Source organism: Nicotiana attenuata, unplaced genomic scaffold (genome assembly GCF_001879085.1).
Source record: "Nicotiana attenuata strain UT unplaced genomic scaffold, NIATTr2, whole genome shotgun sequence".
Classification (NCBI taxonomy): Eukaryota; Viridiplantae; Streptophyta; class Magnoliopsida; order Solanales; family Solanaceae; genus Nicotiana; species Nicotiana attenuata.
Genome location: NW_017670664.1, coordinates 104,334 through 120,813, shown reverse-complemented (window position 1 = coordinate 120,813; position 16,480 = coordinate 104,334). Strand labels below are relative to the sequence as shown.

General features: G+C 38.4%; 1 protein-coding gene across 1 annotated transcript; it reads left to right on the top strand.

Annotated features, from left to right (window-relative positions):
- The first annotated feature begins 2,168 nt into the window (after positions 1 to 2,168).
- On the top strand, positions 2,169 to 4,876 carry LOC109242031 (centromere protein V). Its single transcript, XM_019408854.1, has 2 exons — positions 2,169 to 2,277; positions 4,111 to 4,876. The coding sequence occupies exon 2, from the start codon at positions 4,141 to 4,143 to the stop codon at positions 4,564 to 4,566; it is 426 nt and encodes a 141-aa protein (XP_019264399.1). The 5' UTR covers positions 2,169 to 2,277; positions 4,111 to 4,140; the 3' UTR covers positions 4,567 to 4,876.
- Positions 4,877 to 16,480: the final 11,604 nt, after the last annotated feature.

Sequence of the window (16,480 nt, the reverse complement as noted above, 5' to 3'; positions counted from 1 at the left end):
ACAATATCAGACCCATCAATTCTGCAACGAGGGGCGGAGCTAGCTAGAGTGTCGAGAGCATGTTCGGTCAAATTCACTAATTTTAATTCGAACTCTGTATTTGTCTTAAAAATCTGTTAAATATGTATAAATTATTAATTTAGAACCCAGTAACTTAAAACGATTAAAATTTCAAACCCATAAACTTGAAATCCTGACTCTGCCTCTATCTATAATAGCTATTTTCCAGATTTTTTCTTTTGTAAAAGTGACGAGTTGTTCTAAAAGGATCAAAACGACCAATTATTAATGAAACTCCTAGTCAAAATGTAAGTATTTTCCATCAACATCAGTCATTAGAGTAGAGATAGTCAACGTCTCACAATTAATCTTCAGTTCAGTTCCTTTAAAGAATTTTAGGACCATATTTAAACCAATTTAAATACATGCATATTGCCCATATTGTTATCCTAATATTTGCATGCCGTTTTGGACCACGTTATCTAATCCATTCACATATAAAATATAATTATGCATCATTTTCCAATGCTTATCCTTTACTTTAAAAGAAAGAAAGAGGGACCTATGAGAGGAAAGTTTGAATATTAATTCGACTGAGTTTGAACAATTTAATTGTATTTATAAGTTATAATTATTACGATTGAGACAATGCAAGGATGTCATTGAAAGCTATTTCTTCTGTCCCCGTGTTATATGTGATATTTGACTGAATACGAAGTTGATCGATATTTTTTCAAAATAAGACATAGAATTTGGTTGCCAGAAGCAAATCCAGGATTTATGTTAGTAAATTCAGAATAAATATAATCTTTATTATAAGTATGCATTTTTTTTTGTATACGTATAAACAGTTAGAGTCGGGAGCAATGTGTTCACTTGAACCTATAAACGAAGGAGAACTAGGGCATGGCAATATCCTACTGTGACGCCATGACGAAGGACGGGCTGATGAGCATATCTCAAGGAGAAAGATCGGGAAGACTTTGAGCTAGTGAGCTTCCGAAGAAGGGGTAAATATAATATTATTGGCAAATCTCACATCGAAAAAAGGAAGGAAAAAAAAAGTCAAGTACAATATAAGACATATAATAAAATTCACATTTTTTTCCTAGCTTACTGCTGAAATGGAGATTATATTTTCTGACTACTACTCTTTTTCTTTAACATATTGCACCACAAAATGGGCTTTCTCCAAATTTTAAAATACCCCGTCAGATTCATTATTTACTTTTTCTAATCAGTATATATAAATTATACATAATTATACACATATTATCATGAATATTATGTATATTATACATTCACCAAATATTTTTAGTTTAAGTAATTAGGTGGGCGGTTATTCGGGCTAATTCTTTGGGTATTATCAATTTTCGCCCGCGCCAGAAATTATTTACATTTAATAGCCGAAAAAGTGAATAGAATTTGCTTAATTTTTGTATATAACATAAAGAATGTATATATATACAAAAAATATATAAATTTTATATATTTTTTCGGTTATTATTTTTACAGCAACTATACAATGTCATTTTTCCTTAATTTCTTCGTTCTAAAACAAACGTAAAAAAATAACACGGGCTAGCCAGTTTTTTTGATTGGTCATTGAAAACTAGCTAGCATTTGCAAAGTCATTGATAATAGCCACTATTTTGCTGCAACACGAAAAGTTCCAGCATAATATACTGGAAATTGGTCCACCTGTGTATGAACTTCCAGCATATTATGCTGGAACTCCAACACGCGGAAAGTTCCAGCATAATATACTGGAGATTGGAGCACCTGTATATGAACATCAAACATATTAACTGGACCAGTATATTATACTGGAACTCCAATATATTATGCTAGAATTTTTTCCGGATTTTGAATAGTGTTTTCGTTCAGATTTATCTTTACATAACAAATTACTAAATTTCAATTACTTTTGAAATTGTAGCTATTTTTCAATTACCACTTATAAATCTGGCTATTTTTGAATTTCACCCAAAACAAATGTCAGAGTTAGGCCCATTGGCCCACAACTCTGTTGATCTGCAAAACTGGGCCAAACACCTAATTAGTGGACTATTCCTTCTTTCTTTTACACTGGATCAGCAATGATATAGGCCCGGCCCAGATGATCGCCTTAAGAGAAATTTATTTTTTCCAAATTTTTTACCAAAAAAATAAATAACAAGAGTTTCAATTTTGGTGTCGAAGAAAATGGTGTACTATTTATGAATTTATACCTGCTATGCTCAACTTGTTGGGTAGTTAAGTTTCTATTGGTACTAGGTAATTTCTTGTTTTGCTCTCATAATCTCTAATTTGAAGATTCTATCTAGTATTTCTTTCTTTTTGATTTGAAAATTTGTGTCATATTGCTTAAATTGTTTTGATTATATCATTGTGATTGCAATTTGTATCCCATTCATAGATGTACTTATGCTCCAAGTTTACAGCAAATTGGTCTTAGGAAAAAGTTTAAGTTACCAGTAGGATGAGCTGTAAAATTTTGGAGTTTTTGTATGTTTATTCGTGTTTGAGCTAAGAAGATGTACACTAATTATATGCTAAACTTTTGTATCATGCTTAAATATATACAAAGAGTGTGACAGTAGACTCGTCTTCTTGAGCCGGGGGTCTGTCGGGGTAGGGGTAAGGTCTGCGTACATACTACCATCCCCAGACCCCATTTGTGGAATTTTACTGGTTTGTTGTTGTTGTTGTTGTTGTTGTTGTAGTGTGACAGTAGATGGTTGCAATAAGAATAGGCTGGAAAATTTTTTTAAGCAGTGAAAGTGCATTCTTTTATGGTGATTTCCTATTCCCTTTGAAGTTAATGATTAGATTAGAATGTAAGTTGTATCTACAGAGAGTGTAAAGAATTTTTACGCGCTCAACTTGAGCATAGTCTGAGCAGTTTCAGCGGATCGCTTACCATCTGTTCTACCACTGCATAGCTGGATTTGACACTATTAAACTCCTTACATTATAAGTTCAGTTAAAACTTTTACCACTAACTCAGAGAGAGATGAAACAGAAGTCATTCTAATTTTGATCTTAGTTGAAATATTTTTCCACTCCTTAGCCGAGGGTCTATTGGAAACAACATCTTTATTTCCACAAGGTAGGAGTAAGGTCTGCGTACACATTACCTTCCCCTGTTCCTCAGACCCCACTATGTGGGATTAAACTGGGTACGATGTTGTTGTGTTGAAAATTATTTCCACATATATACAGCAGAGCATCTAGATATTGGCTAAGATCAAGGGCTGAGCTCCCTAATGTTTTCGCAACAAAATCATAATGCAGATTGCAGACATGCAGCATAGTCAAAGGCTTGTTACTTCTGTTTCTTCTTACTTTGCTTGGTTTAGTCGATCCTATATGCTTTTGGTTATTTCTGTATGGTTTTTTGGGAAAACAGAAGGAAGACATTAACACTCCTATAGTTGATCGCAGTCAGTGGTTGCTTTAGCCCACTGAAATGCATTTAGCCGCCATGCGGCCATGGATTTAGTATCCAAACTGCTAATAGATGCTTCAATTTGGATACACGAAATCTTCAAGGAGCAATATAATTCAATAGAAGTTCTTAAATCGTGAATAAATCTTGTCTTTTTTAGTTTATGTAAATATCAGGAGTTCTTTATTGGATATCTTCAAGCTCATTATCTGGAACGTATTAGAGGAAAGTAGTTTCAGCAGGCATTTCTATTGAACTGACTGTCAGAGCACATCATTCAACCTTTCAGTTGATGATCTGGGAAGGGTTTGAGTTGTTTCATTCTGATCATCATAGTTTTACGGATTTCATGATGACGAGAGAACCTGCTATAAGATTTGGAGATAAAAGTATGTCTGTACAATAATGTACCTTGGATTTCATGTCTGTACAAACATCTTGAGTCTAATCAGCTTTAATCGAGGCAGCACATGCCAAGCTCACACCTAAGGCGATCCTCACCTCATCATTGCCTGCTATACGATAAATCTTTAGATTTGTCATTTGCTTAAATTGTTTCTTTGAAAGTCTATTGGATAACCATCTGGTATAACTGCAATATGTTGTCTGGTAATCTTCACTTCTAGAAATGAAGACTTAATATATGTTGTCTGATGCAGAGTCAGTGCAGATATTGACAATTCAGAAGAATGGATTCTGAGCTTGTACTACATACCGGCGGATGTCACTGTAAAAGAGTAAGATGGCAAGTCTATGCACCATCTAGCGTTGTGGCCTGGGATTGTAACTGCTCTGACTGTTCCATGAGACGAAACACACACTTCATAGTTCCCTCGGAGAGGTTTGAACTTCTCGGAGACTCCAAGGAGTTCATTACAACGTATACATTTGGGACTCACACTGCTAAGCACACCTTCTGCAAAGTTTGTGGCATAACTTCTTTCTACATTCCACGATCGAATCCAGATGGTATAGCCGTTACATTAAGGTGTGTTGATCCTGGTACGCTAACTCATGTTGAGATCAAATGTTTTGATGGACAAAATTGGGAAGGCTCATACAAGCAAACTGGAATCGCATCTTGCTCAAAGGCAACAGATGAAGATTCAAAGTGATATCAACTTTTGGTTTCAAAGTCCATGATGTCAACTTCTTGGAGCTTGCTGTTGCAGGACCTTTAGTGTCTTGATGAGATCATGCACACAATTTATATAAGATCATTCTCTACCTGTTTTTTCACAATTTTAAATGGCTATAACTTGAATTCATCCTTGAAAATGATGTTAAATTATGTGGATGTTTAACCAAATCTTGATACAGCAGAGTGATTCATTTGTGTTGCACTTTGTGTATGTTGTGAATTCAATTTTGATATTAGAATATCAATTGAAGTAATATATACCGACAATGTAATTTTTTTTTTCATTACCAGTGCAGTTTATCCTATTATAGGAGATAACTTGTCATTTCTATGAGGACAGGTTACCAATTAATAATGTTTATCGTAGAGATATAATTATAAGTAATCGTATAAATATTTTTAATACAATTAGTGCATCAACAACAACAACCCAGTATAATCTCACTAGTGGGATCTGGGGAGGGTAGTGTGTACGCAGACCTTACCCTTACCCTGGGGTAGAGATGCTGTTTCCAATAGACCCTCGACATCCCTCCCTCCAAGAACTCTCCACCTTGCTCTTGAGGTGACTCGAACTCACAACCTCTTGGTTGGAAGTGGAGGGTGCTCACCACTAGAATAACCCACTCTTGTCTTTAATACGATTAGTGCATAGAACTTAAAGTTTCTCGGCTTCTAAGTAGCTGTAAACCTCTCCATCAAGGGTTGCTTATTACTTATTAGTATCCCTCCAGCTGAAAACATTGGCCGTAGATATTGCTGTAAAGCCATTTGAAATGACAAGATTTAGAAACTATAAACAAGGTGAAACTTTTCTTGAATATTTTGTTTTGGTCAATATTTCTCAGTTATAAGCTTATGGCCATTCTCATTTTTTTTTTGAAAACAGGAAATATTATATATAACACTATTAAGGGTTGATACATGAGAGGGTCCTCATCGGACCATAGTCTAGGTTAGCTAGGGAACTACTGGTTGCTAGACTGGTGACTGCTAAATTAGTAGAGGCATGGGAGTCCAACAGTGCTAAGTTGTTTGATACATTAACATTAGTACTAATAGTTCTAATAGTAGTAGTGCCACTAGTATCACATAGAACTAAATCCTTCAGTGATTCTGACATTTGTAAGAAGGCAGCTGAGTAGTTGATATTAGCTTGAGTTGATGCCTGCTTCGCTAATTCATGTGCCACCTGATTGCCTTCACTGTAGATGTGTTGGATTGGTGGATCCTCATCCAGTACCTGCATTCAGAGATAATATTGTTATGAGGATTATAGATGTCTGATTCCAGGAGGTCAATGATGTTTGCCGCGTCAGTCTCAATTGCTAAGTGTGACCAATTATTCTCCATTGCTTGTTGAAGGCCATGTTTTAAGGCCTGAAGTTCTATGGAAAGAGGGGTAGGTCCAATAGAGGCTTTGCTAAATCCAAGGATCCATTCTCCTTGAGAATTTCTGAAAATTTCTCCAATACCACCTATTCTATGCTTATTGCGGAAGGAACCATCAATATTCACTTTAATGAAGTTAGTAGGGGGAGGTTGCCAACGAACATCTATGTTATGGATAACTGGGAGTCTATTAGAGGGGTTGGTGGCACAGTGTTTGTATTCCAAAGCTCGTACATAGACGAGATGACTGGAGAGGGCTTTGTTGATTCGGTTGAATACATTATTATTTCTGTTGTTCCATAAAAGCCAAACAGCAAAGGGTAGGTATTCGTCCCGGGTTAAGGAATGGCTAAGGATAGGGGGGAGGTCTTCCTCAGGGCATTAAGCCAGTGCATGTTAAGGAATGTCTAGAAGGTTTATGTTTAGGCCAATATCGTTCCAGAAGTGTATTGCATGAGGGCAATAGAGGAATATGTGGGTGATAGTTTCTTCATCCTGACGACAAAGAGTGCAGATGGGATCAATTTGCATGCCAATGTGGTTGAGGTAGTATTTCGTAGGAAGTCTGTTATGCATGCATTGCCATAGGAAATACTTAATTTTGTTAAGGGTATTAAGCTGCCAGATCCAATAAAAGGAGGTGCAATTTGTTACATTGCAATTGGGGTGGAGAAGGGATATTGTCGATTTTGTGGAAAAAGTTCCATCAGAGGTTAAGAACAAATAAGGAGTATCAATTGAGTTATTATAGAGGGTTGGGTTTATAGATAGGATAAGGTTATTGATAGGTTGGTGTAGTTCAAAGGAGATTTGGGAGAGATCCCATGTCACGACCCAAATCGGAGGGCCGCGATAGGCACCCGGTACTTTACTCAACCGAGTACCAACGTAACGTATCTTTATTATCATACCATCATGGGTAAATGGGTCGGAAGGGCCGTCATGATATAACTAGAATAAAACATAAGGGAATACTTGACATAAGACGACCCAACATGTAATACAAACTTATACATGTGACATGCAGTCCTATAAGACCAAAATGAACACTCATACACCGAACATAGGCCGACAAGGCCATACAATCTTTCATATGCATGACATCTGTCTACAAGCCTCTAAGAGTACATACATATCATAAGGTCGGGACAGGGCCCCGCCATACCAATCAATATATGTCCAAATCATACTGACCAAATAGGCAACTCCAGAGCAAGTGGAGTGCACCAACACCTTCCGCTGAGCTGATAACCTACTAGGAGGAATGTCAACCTGTCTATCGGGACCTGCGGGCATGAAACGCAGCATCCCCAGGCAAAAGGGACGTCAGTACGAATAAAGTACCGAGTATGTAAGGCAGGAAAACATAAATAAGAACAGTAATGTAAAGAGAGATAGAGGGGATACAACCTGTAACATCTGAGTGCCTCTGGGGACTACTGACATGAAATGCATAATACATATATATACATAAACTTTTAAAAACATTCGCCTCTGTGGGCATCATCATCATCATATCGTATCGTACCCGGCCTCAAAGAGGACTCGGTAAAAATGTACCCGGCCATCATAAGGCTCGGTAGAATCGTACCCGGCCACTTGGAGCTCGGTAAACCCAACTGATCAGCGGTTGCACAATAGGTGCCGTACCCGGCCAACTATAGCGCGGCTCGGTAGAGTAAAATAGATACATATATATAATGCATGCTCGACTCATGGAATCACGTTCTAAACCTTTCGGAGTGACGTAAGGTCATTGCACCCTCGATTAACATTATGGACATCATACCATCAATATGAACTTCACTAGGACTCAAGGATCATACACACTTTCTTATAATAACTTTGTACGGAAAGAACAACATGGACAACCTTAGTTGCTAGGAGTAGATTCATTATGAAATAGCGTATCGTTTATGTACATTTCATGTTAGATCATGCCAAAAGAAAGAAGAAAGTGCCTTAACATACCTTAACTCCGTTGAGTCCTTAATGCCTTCCAAGCAATTCTTCAAACAACTCAATTTAATCTACGATGGCATAAGGAGATTCAAAATCAGTGCTGAGTAAAGGCTAAGTCCGCAACTTAAACTAGTAGCTTGTTTACGTAAATTTTGGCAGCATCTCCCCTATAACAAAGCCATCCTCCAATACTATATACCAACAACAACAATAACACAACAATAACAACATGTATGCATCATGTTCCAACCTTATCTCCATCACAATATACCACAAAATAGCCCAGACACCCTAATCACTTCATACATAAAACGACAACCAAAGTAGTGTCCAACAACCTAAAAAAATATAACGACGAACGAGCAGCCAACCACCCTACCATTATGTGGTGTTTCTCCACACTCTTTCTCCTCCCAAACTCCATAAAAACATTAGCAAAATAGACAACCCAACAGCAACACGAAACAACCCACAAAACAGTCCGACAAGTTCAACAACTCAAAATTGATTTTTCGGTTTACTAAAACATGTTTTGACTTGTCTTTTCTTTCAAATTGAGCAACACAAACAACAACACATAATTAAGCCTCTTATCCTATAAACCAGCCGTCAATTCAACTTAAAAATAATTTCACAACCAGCCAACAGTGATGCGACAACAAACAACATACTACTCATTCGAAACTCGCTAGGTCTAGTCTTTACGGTCGAGTTACAACTCGTACAAGCATAGATAATGGAAGGAGAAGCATAAACTTACCTTGGACTGAGTAGAACCAAGAAAACTAGTCCTTCTCCATCAAAAATCAGTCCCCCAATGCAGCCACACAAAGGAGAAAGAGAAACTAGCAAGCTATCCGGGGTTTTCGGCACTAGAATCACGTCGTAACATCCGAAATGAACTAGGGTTTGTGTGGGATTTTTGGGGAGGAGTTGCAGGGGTTAAATTTGGTTTTCTTGGTCTGAAAGATAGGTGAAATAACTGAGTTGATAATCCCTTAAAAGTCCCCTCTTGGCCGACTTTGGGGCTTTTAATTTTGTCCTCTCATTTTGGCAAGTAGGTGATGCACCTACTTGTCACCTAACCAATCTGCGCAGGCTCGCAAAAATACGAGTATCTCTATACTCCAAGATCGTATTGACACACGGTTTAATGCGTTGGAAACTAGACTCATAGATATTTAATTTGTTATGTAGATCATCCCCTAATTCCTAGTATATTGGGAGAAAAGCTCAATTATATTTGACCAAATTTTCAGCATATTTATGAATGGAACTTGTGATGACCTTTTTCCAGCTTTTGTTCCACAACTCGCTTGACTTCAAAACATAACACCAACTATCATACGACTAAAAGAACTCATAATATAATCTCCATATAATGTTAATCACCCTAGTCTCACCCCAGAAGTACATGGTAAAACAATCCAACTTGTCGACTTTCGAGGAAACTTATTTTCTTCAATTCGTTTAGCTTCTAAGCCTTTAAACCCTCTTGCTACTTGGTATTAATGATCTTAAATATTTGTAACCTACACGTTAACATGATGAACTAACTTTTTAAACTTTTCAAAGATGATTCTTCTGAGCTTACATTAATTGACTTATGACGTACTCTTACATACGAAAACATGGGGTGTAACATCATTCCCCCCTTTAGAACATTCGTCCTTGAATGTTGGCTAATGCATTTATCACTCTCATAACCTGTAGCTCTTACGAATACTTTAATATTGTCCTTGACATCTAGGAAACTGTTCTGTAAATAAATCCAAAGGCCAGGGTATTCCCCCTTTTAGGCCTCTTTCTCATACCACGACTTGTTGTCGGAATTCTTCCAATCTCGTAACTGTTGTTACCTTCTGACATGCATCATGTAAAACCTTGTACTTGTATGTGTGCCTATGCGACTCTTCTCTCTTTTTTTCTCCAGCTTTTAGCCAATCTCTAGGCCTCACTTTGTGAACATATACAGAACTATGACAAGATGTCCCTCTAGGCATATATAGGTGTACTAAAGTTCTTCGCTTGGTACTTTGTCGAACTTACGACTATTGCTATACCTTGTTTCATAGCCTCGGTTATCTATGCTTATGGTTTTACTACATCTAGGTAGGTCATACTATATCCTAACTCTTACTTCGGTTTATTATTACCGAGGTCTGCTACCCAACTCCAGGTTACTCTCTCACTACTTATCTTACATGTATAAATCAAAGTCATTTAATGATTCCTTATTAGTGTTCATCTAAATAATGACATCATAATCTCCTCTCATACTTTGGAATTCTTATCTATCTATTGTTGATTCACCTTAATGTTGATCTATAATCCACCACTGATAACTTGAAACCTCTTACGTAATACATTGTCACTAGGGCTCACGTCTCATCGGGGAACATCTGAAGTGGCTTTCCTTATCCACCTAGGGACGATGCTATATTTCAATAATCGTATTTCATAGCATTCCAATGTGATTCGTCTTATAGGGGTACTCTAATCCCGTGCCATCCATGAAATCTCTTCTCTTTGAATCATTACTCAATTGAAGGCCTAAATATTATCCTTTTATAATTTACCACAATTACACCCTTACATTACGATCAGGGCAGCATTCCATCTCTTCTAAATGCTCCTAGTCTTAGACTCCTCCATGTTAATTCAAGCTATACTGAGCTTTTTATAACATACATAAACCATCAACTCTCTTGTTTGATGGGCTTAATACCGAGGTCTTACCTATTCTTATCAGCTTCTAACTCACCTTTTCTTATCCTTACTCCCATATACGTAAAATCTTCTCACTCTGCCATACTTTAGATTGCGACCTACACATATCTATTGTACTACTCACATCCTTTCTTTAACTTGCTAGCACCACAGATTTCTTTTTGTGCCTTCTCAGTTGTCTTTAAATGTAAGCAATTTACTTTTCTTGGTCGTTCTGCCACTTGTTGCATGAATACTTGGCTTGTCTTATTGCCCACAACTAGTATAATTTCCTGTACCTCATATAATCTCAAACATAACCTTTGATTTTTTTTCTATTCATTAGCTACTATAGGCGCCATTTTTTTTTGGAGTGCATCCAATGTTGTAGTGAGACTATTGTTACCAGACCAATTCTTGTTCAAGTTAATATGCTTAGGTTGAAGCCCTCTTCCTTATTTCTTGAGCTAGTATTTCGTGGTAGTGCTTAGGGGAGATCCTCTGACTCCTGTAAAGCTATAAGCTTATTACACCGTATACCCGAAGAAATTTTTGTTGTTGTCACTCACCTATAATTATCCTTAGTTACTTACCTCCGCGCCCTTCTGCTCGTAGGGTTGCTTCTGAACTGAAATATTTGACTGTCTTCCTAGTGGAACCGTCTTTTATTTTCGTAACACTTATATGGTACCTTTAACAACCCCAAGTCCTATCTAAATATTTCTCAAGGATTACGACGTCATATCTGCTAGACTGAATTCACTATGTTGGGGTTCACTACGTTTACCTTGCACAATCTGCATGATTTGTCTGTATCCTCTTGTTTAGCCATAACTAGGCTCTTCCTGAATCAACTACTAACTACTCATTGGTACATTCTCATATCTATGCTCCGCGTAATCTCTCTTGGTATATGCCCTTTGTCTTAACTTACCTCTTGCACTGGCTCTTAATGTATCAAGTGTCTATTCGCACTTATTTATCAATAATATCTGTCACACCTCCTTTTTCACTACACCCCCGGAAGGGTATAATAAAGGGAGTTTTTTCAATTAAAGGACAATCGAAACGGGACTTGTTATTAAGAGATTCAGAGTCGCCACTTGGGCGATTTATGGTGTCCCAAGTCACCGGTATAAAATCCCGAATCGAGGAAAAGAATGACTCTGTTTAACAGTCCGCGAACCAGAAATTCGGGTAAGGAATTCTGTTAACCCGGGAGAAGGTGTTAGGCATTCCCGAGTTCCGTGGTTCTAGCACGGTCGCTCAACTGCTATATTTGGCTTAATTATCTAATTTTAAACAATTATGAACCTATGTGCAAATTTTAACTTTTTAATCGCTTTTATTTAATTAATTAAAGAAGATTGCAACGTTATTAAAACATGTCTCGAACCACGTCACATAAATGCGCCCGCGGCTTTTGACATATTTTAACATCGTTGAGATTTAGATTTGGGTCACATAAATGTGCACCCGAATTTAGGAAAGTAGATTATTAGAGCACGCGCCTAAAGCAACTAACGCGTTGTTAACTTTGCGAGGGCCATGAAAATTAGCTAAATGGCACGCCTCGAGTTCTAAATATTTTAAAGAAATAATTAAAGAGGGCCACGCAATTGTCATTCTTGTTTGGCATGGCGCACCTCAAAAATACTCTACTTAAAGGTTTCTATACTAATTTAGGAGGGCCATAATTATTTGCGTTGTCTAATATGGCTCGCCTCTACTATTTGAAAGCCCAATTAATTGACTCAAAGATGGCTTGCGGAACTTTCTAACTATTTCGTAAAATCCCAATCCTATTAATTAATTAAATTTAAAAGATAACTAAATCCAGACCGATTTTAACAAATAGCCCTGAATTCAAACTATGCCGGCTGCTTTCGAGTTGTGGGCCCAGTGAGCCCAATTTCAAAGGAACTCGGACGGTCAAGCGCTCATAGCAGCATTGAAAAGCATACATCCTTGGACCCAACTTTGAGCCCAAAATTGCTGGCCAACAAACGCGTGAATCCAAATACCATCGACCAAAATACATGCAAATATGCAGGGAGGTTAGCAATTAAATCTGATTTTGACTATTAACTTGGTTCCCAGTTTGTAAAGCCATATAAAATTGAAGGCAAATAACACATGGTTTCTCAGGCAACAGCATTCAACCCTAGAACAAATTGCTAATCCTGCTTTCTTTTCAAATTTTTGATGTATGCCAATTCTAACACATTCGAACCTTATCACAGGATATCAGAATTTACCTAAAGAACAGATAATGAGAGTGGTTGATTGAAATAAAGAGGTTTCAAACCAAAACCAAGCTTAAACCCCTAAGAATCCTTTCAACATTAAAGGTGCTCACCCATCAGTAAAACAGAAACGAGAGACAAGTGTAGACTCATGTACCACATGCTAAGTTAGGCAAGGATACAACTGAAATGAACAATGGAAAATGAACTCAACTTCACTAAACCAACAACAGGAAGAGTCTAACGTGCTAAGCTAAGTGTAAACATTCTCAAATCACCTAATCAAACAATGTTCAACTAGCACTTAAATCAAATACACACCCCGGATTGAAGTATCCAAATTAGACTAGATCAAGTCATAAATCATAAGACAACAGAATTAAGTAGCTAACTACAGTAGGAATCAACATTTTATTTGGGAACTTCAATTCAAATCCACAGATCTCTACATTAAGCTCAATCATGCTTCAATTTCACCATGGTTTCAAGAGGATACCCAGGAATAATGGAAAACAAAGAAGTGAGGTTCAGCAGAAGAAAACAACAGTAGCAGTATAACATGATTCAACACCAGCAGCCCATTTCAACCAGAAGAAATGACATGAAGCAGTCCAAAACAACTCTCAATCGAACAGTAACCAAAACTAATCTTCAAAACCCAACTCTTAAAACCGAACTCAATCCATTTTTAAACCCCAGATGATTAAAATGTTCTTCAGAAATTAACAGTAACCAAATTGCCACAGTGACCAATAAAACAGTAAAAATGCAGCCGTTTGATTTTTTTCAGCTTTTCAGCTCTCCAATCCCTTAGGTCTATTTTCTGTATTTTAGCTCTCTCTCCCTCTGCCTTGAAAGGCAAGTTTAGGGTGCCTTTATAGGCAAGCAAAGTAGGGCAGACTTCAGATTCTGATTTTGCACTTTTGACCTCTTTTAATTTTCCCTTTTGCCTAGATATCCTCTAATTATTGACTTGCTACCCAAGTTAAACCACCCAAAACTCTGAAATTCTCCTAAAAACCCTACTAGAAACTTCTGAAATTAGTTACCAAAGATTCCCCTATCCTAAACTTCCTAAATTACCCCCAATACCCCTGTTATTTCATAAGCTACCAAACAAGGATCTGGGCCCAAATGACCCAACTCAACGGGCCTGAATAGACCCAAATGAGTTCGTTACTGGGCCTACTGACTTCTAAGAGTTGATTCAAACAAACCCAAGTCCATAATTTGAGGGACTGAACAAAAGAGAAAATGGACCTAAAATTAAACTAAGGAGAAATCCCCTAACACCTAAAGCTAATTGACTTTAATTAGTGAGAAAATTAGAACTAACTTTAGCAGATTCCATGGAAAAGATAAACAGTGAGCATAAAAGAAAAACATGCAAACTAGAACAAAGAATAAACAATAAAAACAAAACAAGAAGAAGAAGAAATCGGGATTAGTACCCTGAACTTGATGAAGAAATTCGGAAGATAACCCTGAGCCTCAAGCTCTTTGATTCCTGGCCCAAATCGAAATTAATCATGTGCTTTTTTATCAAAAATAAACGAATAAGATCGATATGGGCCCAAAACTTTGATGAAACGCTGACTTGGAATTTGAGCAAATTAGGGTTCCACTTCTGATCCAACATTCGAGAGGATTGGGTAACATTTGAGGATGATTGAGTGGAGATTAGGGAAGAGGATATCATGAGGATAACGGGGTGTTAATTTGGTGGGGATTGGGCGGCGGCGGCGCCGGACACGACGGCGGCTAGGGTTTCGATTATTCAAATGGTTTGAGAGGGTTTTGAGGTAGGCTGATGGTAGATTAGGGTTAAGGATGCTGAGGCGAGTCTGTGGTGTTAATTTGGGGCCTTTGGATGATCGCCGCCGGCGGAGGCGATTTCCAGCCGGCGGTGCACGGCGGAAGACGGCGAGGCTACGCTGGTCCGTAATGAACCGGTGAGAGACGGGCCTAGGGGGGTCCTGAGGGGGGTAGGGTTGCTTTGGACAATTATATATCAAACAACATAAGCTTCCCAGCCGTCCGATCATCAAACCTCGACGGCTGGGATTGATCCTGCTTAAAACGACGTCGTTTTGAGTTATTGGGGGGCTGGACCGGGTATGGGGACCGGGTTTGGGCTGGAGCGGGGTAATTTGGGCGGGTTCTGGTGTACTGGGCTTGATTAAGTTAAGGGGATATGGCCCAAGCTGATTTCCCTCTTTAAAGAAGACCAAATTTCCTTTATTTAATTCCTTCTTCTTTTTTCTTTTTTCTCTCTTTTTTTTTTTCAAAAGTTAATTAAAATCAAAATTAATTCCTAGAACTAAAAAAAACTAATTAAACACGATTAATTAAAAATAAATTAACAGAAAAACTACTCATAATCAAAGCTAACTAAAAGTGCAAATTAAACTATTTTTTTGTGATTTTTCCATTTTATGAAATAATTAATTTCTAATTAATCCTAAAATGTAAAATTAAACACTAAATGCACATGCCAAGTATTTTTTGTATTTTTCATTAATTAAAATGCACAGATAAATGCAAACACTTAACAAAAAATGCCACAAAATTCCACAAAATTGCCAATAAAGAAAAGAAATTATTTTGTTTTGAAATTATGGGAGTAATTCATATAGGGCAAAATCACATGCTCAAGTCATGAGCCGGTTTAGTAGAGTCTCGCGGATCGGTACGGAGACGTCTGTACTTATCCTCGGGAGGCTGCAGAACCTTTAGGAAGAACTTCACATTCTTGAAATTCTTGTCGTGCGAATCTGTTGATTCTAGTACTAAACTTCTGTTATTCTATTCTCTCACAGATGGTGAGGACACGTGCTACCGGTCAGGACGGACGATCACCAGTTGGGGCCACAGAGGCCGAGGTCGCGGTCGAGGTCGTGGTAGGGGCAGGGGTGTAGCCCGTACAGCAGATGGGGCAGCACCTGCAGATCCACCAGCCGCCCCAGTTCATGATCAGATTCCAGTGGGGGATGCTCCAGTGGGACCCGCTCAGGCACCAGCTGTGCCTATTGTCATTCCAGGTCTTCAGGAGACCTTGGCTCAGATCTTGACCGTGTGCACTAGTCTTGCTCAGGCGGTCGTAGTTTCTACTACCGCAGCCACTTCTCAGGACGAAGGACGCACTCAGACTCCCGTCGCCCGCACACCCGAGCAGGTTGTTCAGGGATTGCAGACACCAGAGGCACCTCCAGCCCAGTCGGTTGCACCCGCTTAGGGTTTTGTAGTACCAGTTATGCTTGAGGACGAGCAGCGTCGATTGAAGAGGTTTGATAGACTTCAGCCTCAGACTTTCAGTGGTACAAAGGGCGAGGATGCCCAGAGCTTCTTGGACAAGTGTCAGAGGATTCTTCGCACCGCGGGTATTCTGGAGACCAGCGAGGTAGCATTTACTACTTTTCAGTTTTCTGGAGCTGCATTACTTGGTGGTAGGCTTATGAGAGGCGTAGGCGTGTTGATGTAACGCCCCTTACCTGGCAGCAGTTCTCCGTTCTCTTTTTGGAGAAGTATGCGCCGCAGTCCTGCAGAGAGGAGCTGCGCAGGCAGTTCGAGCAGTTGCGT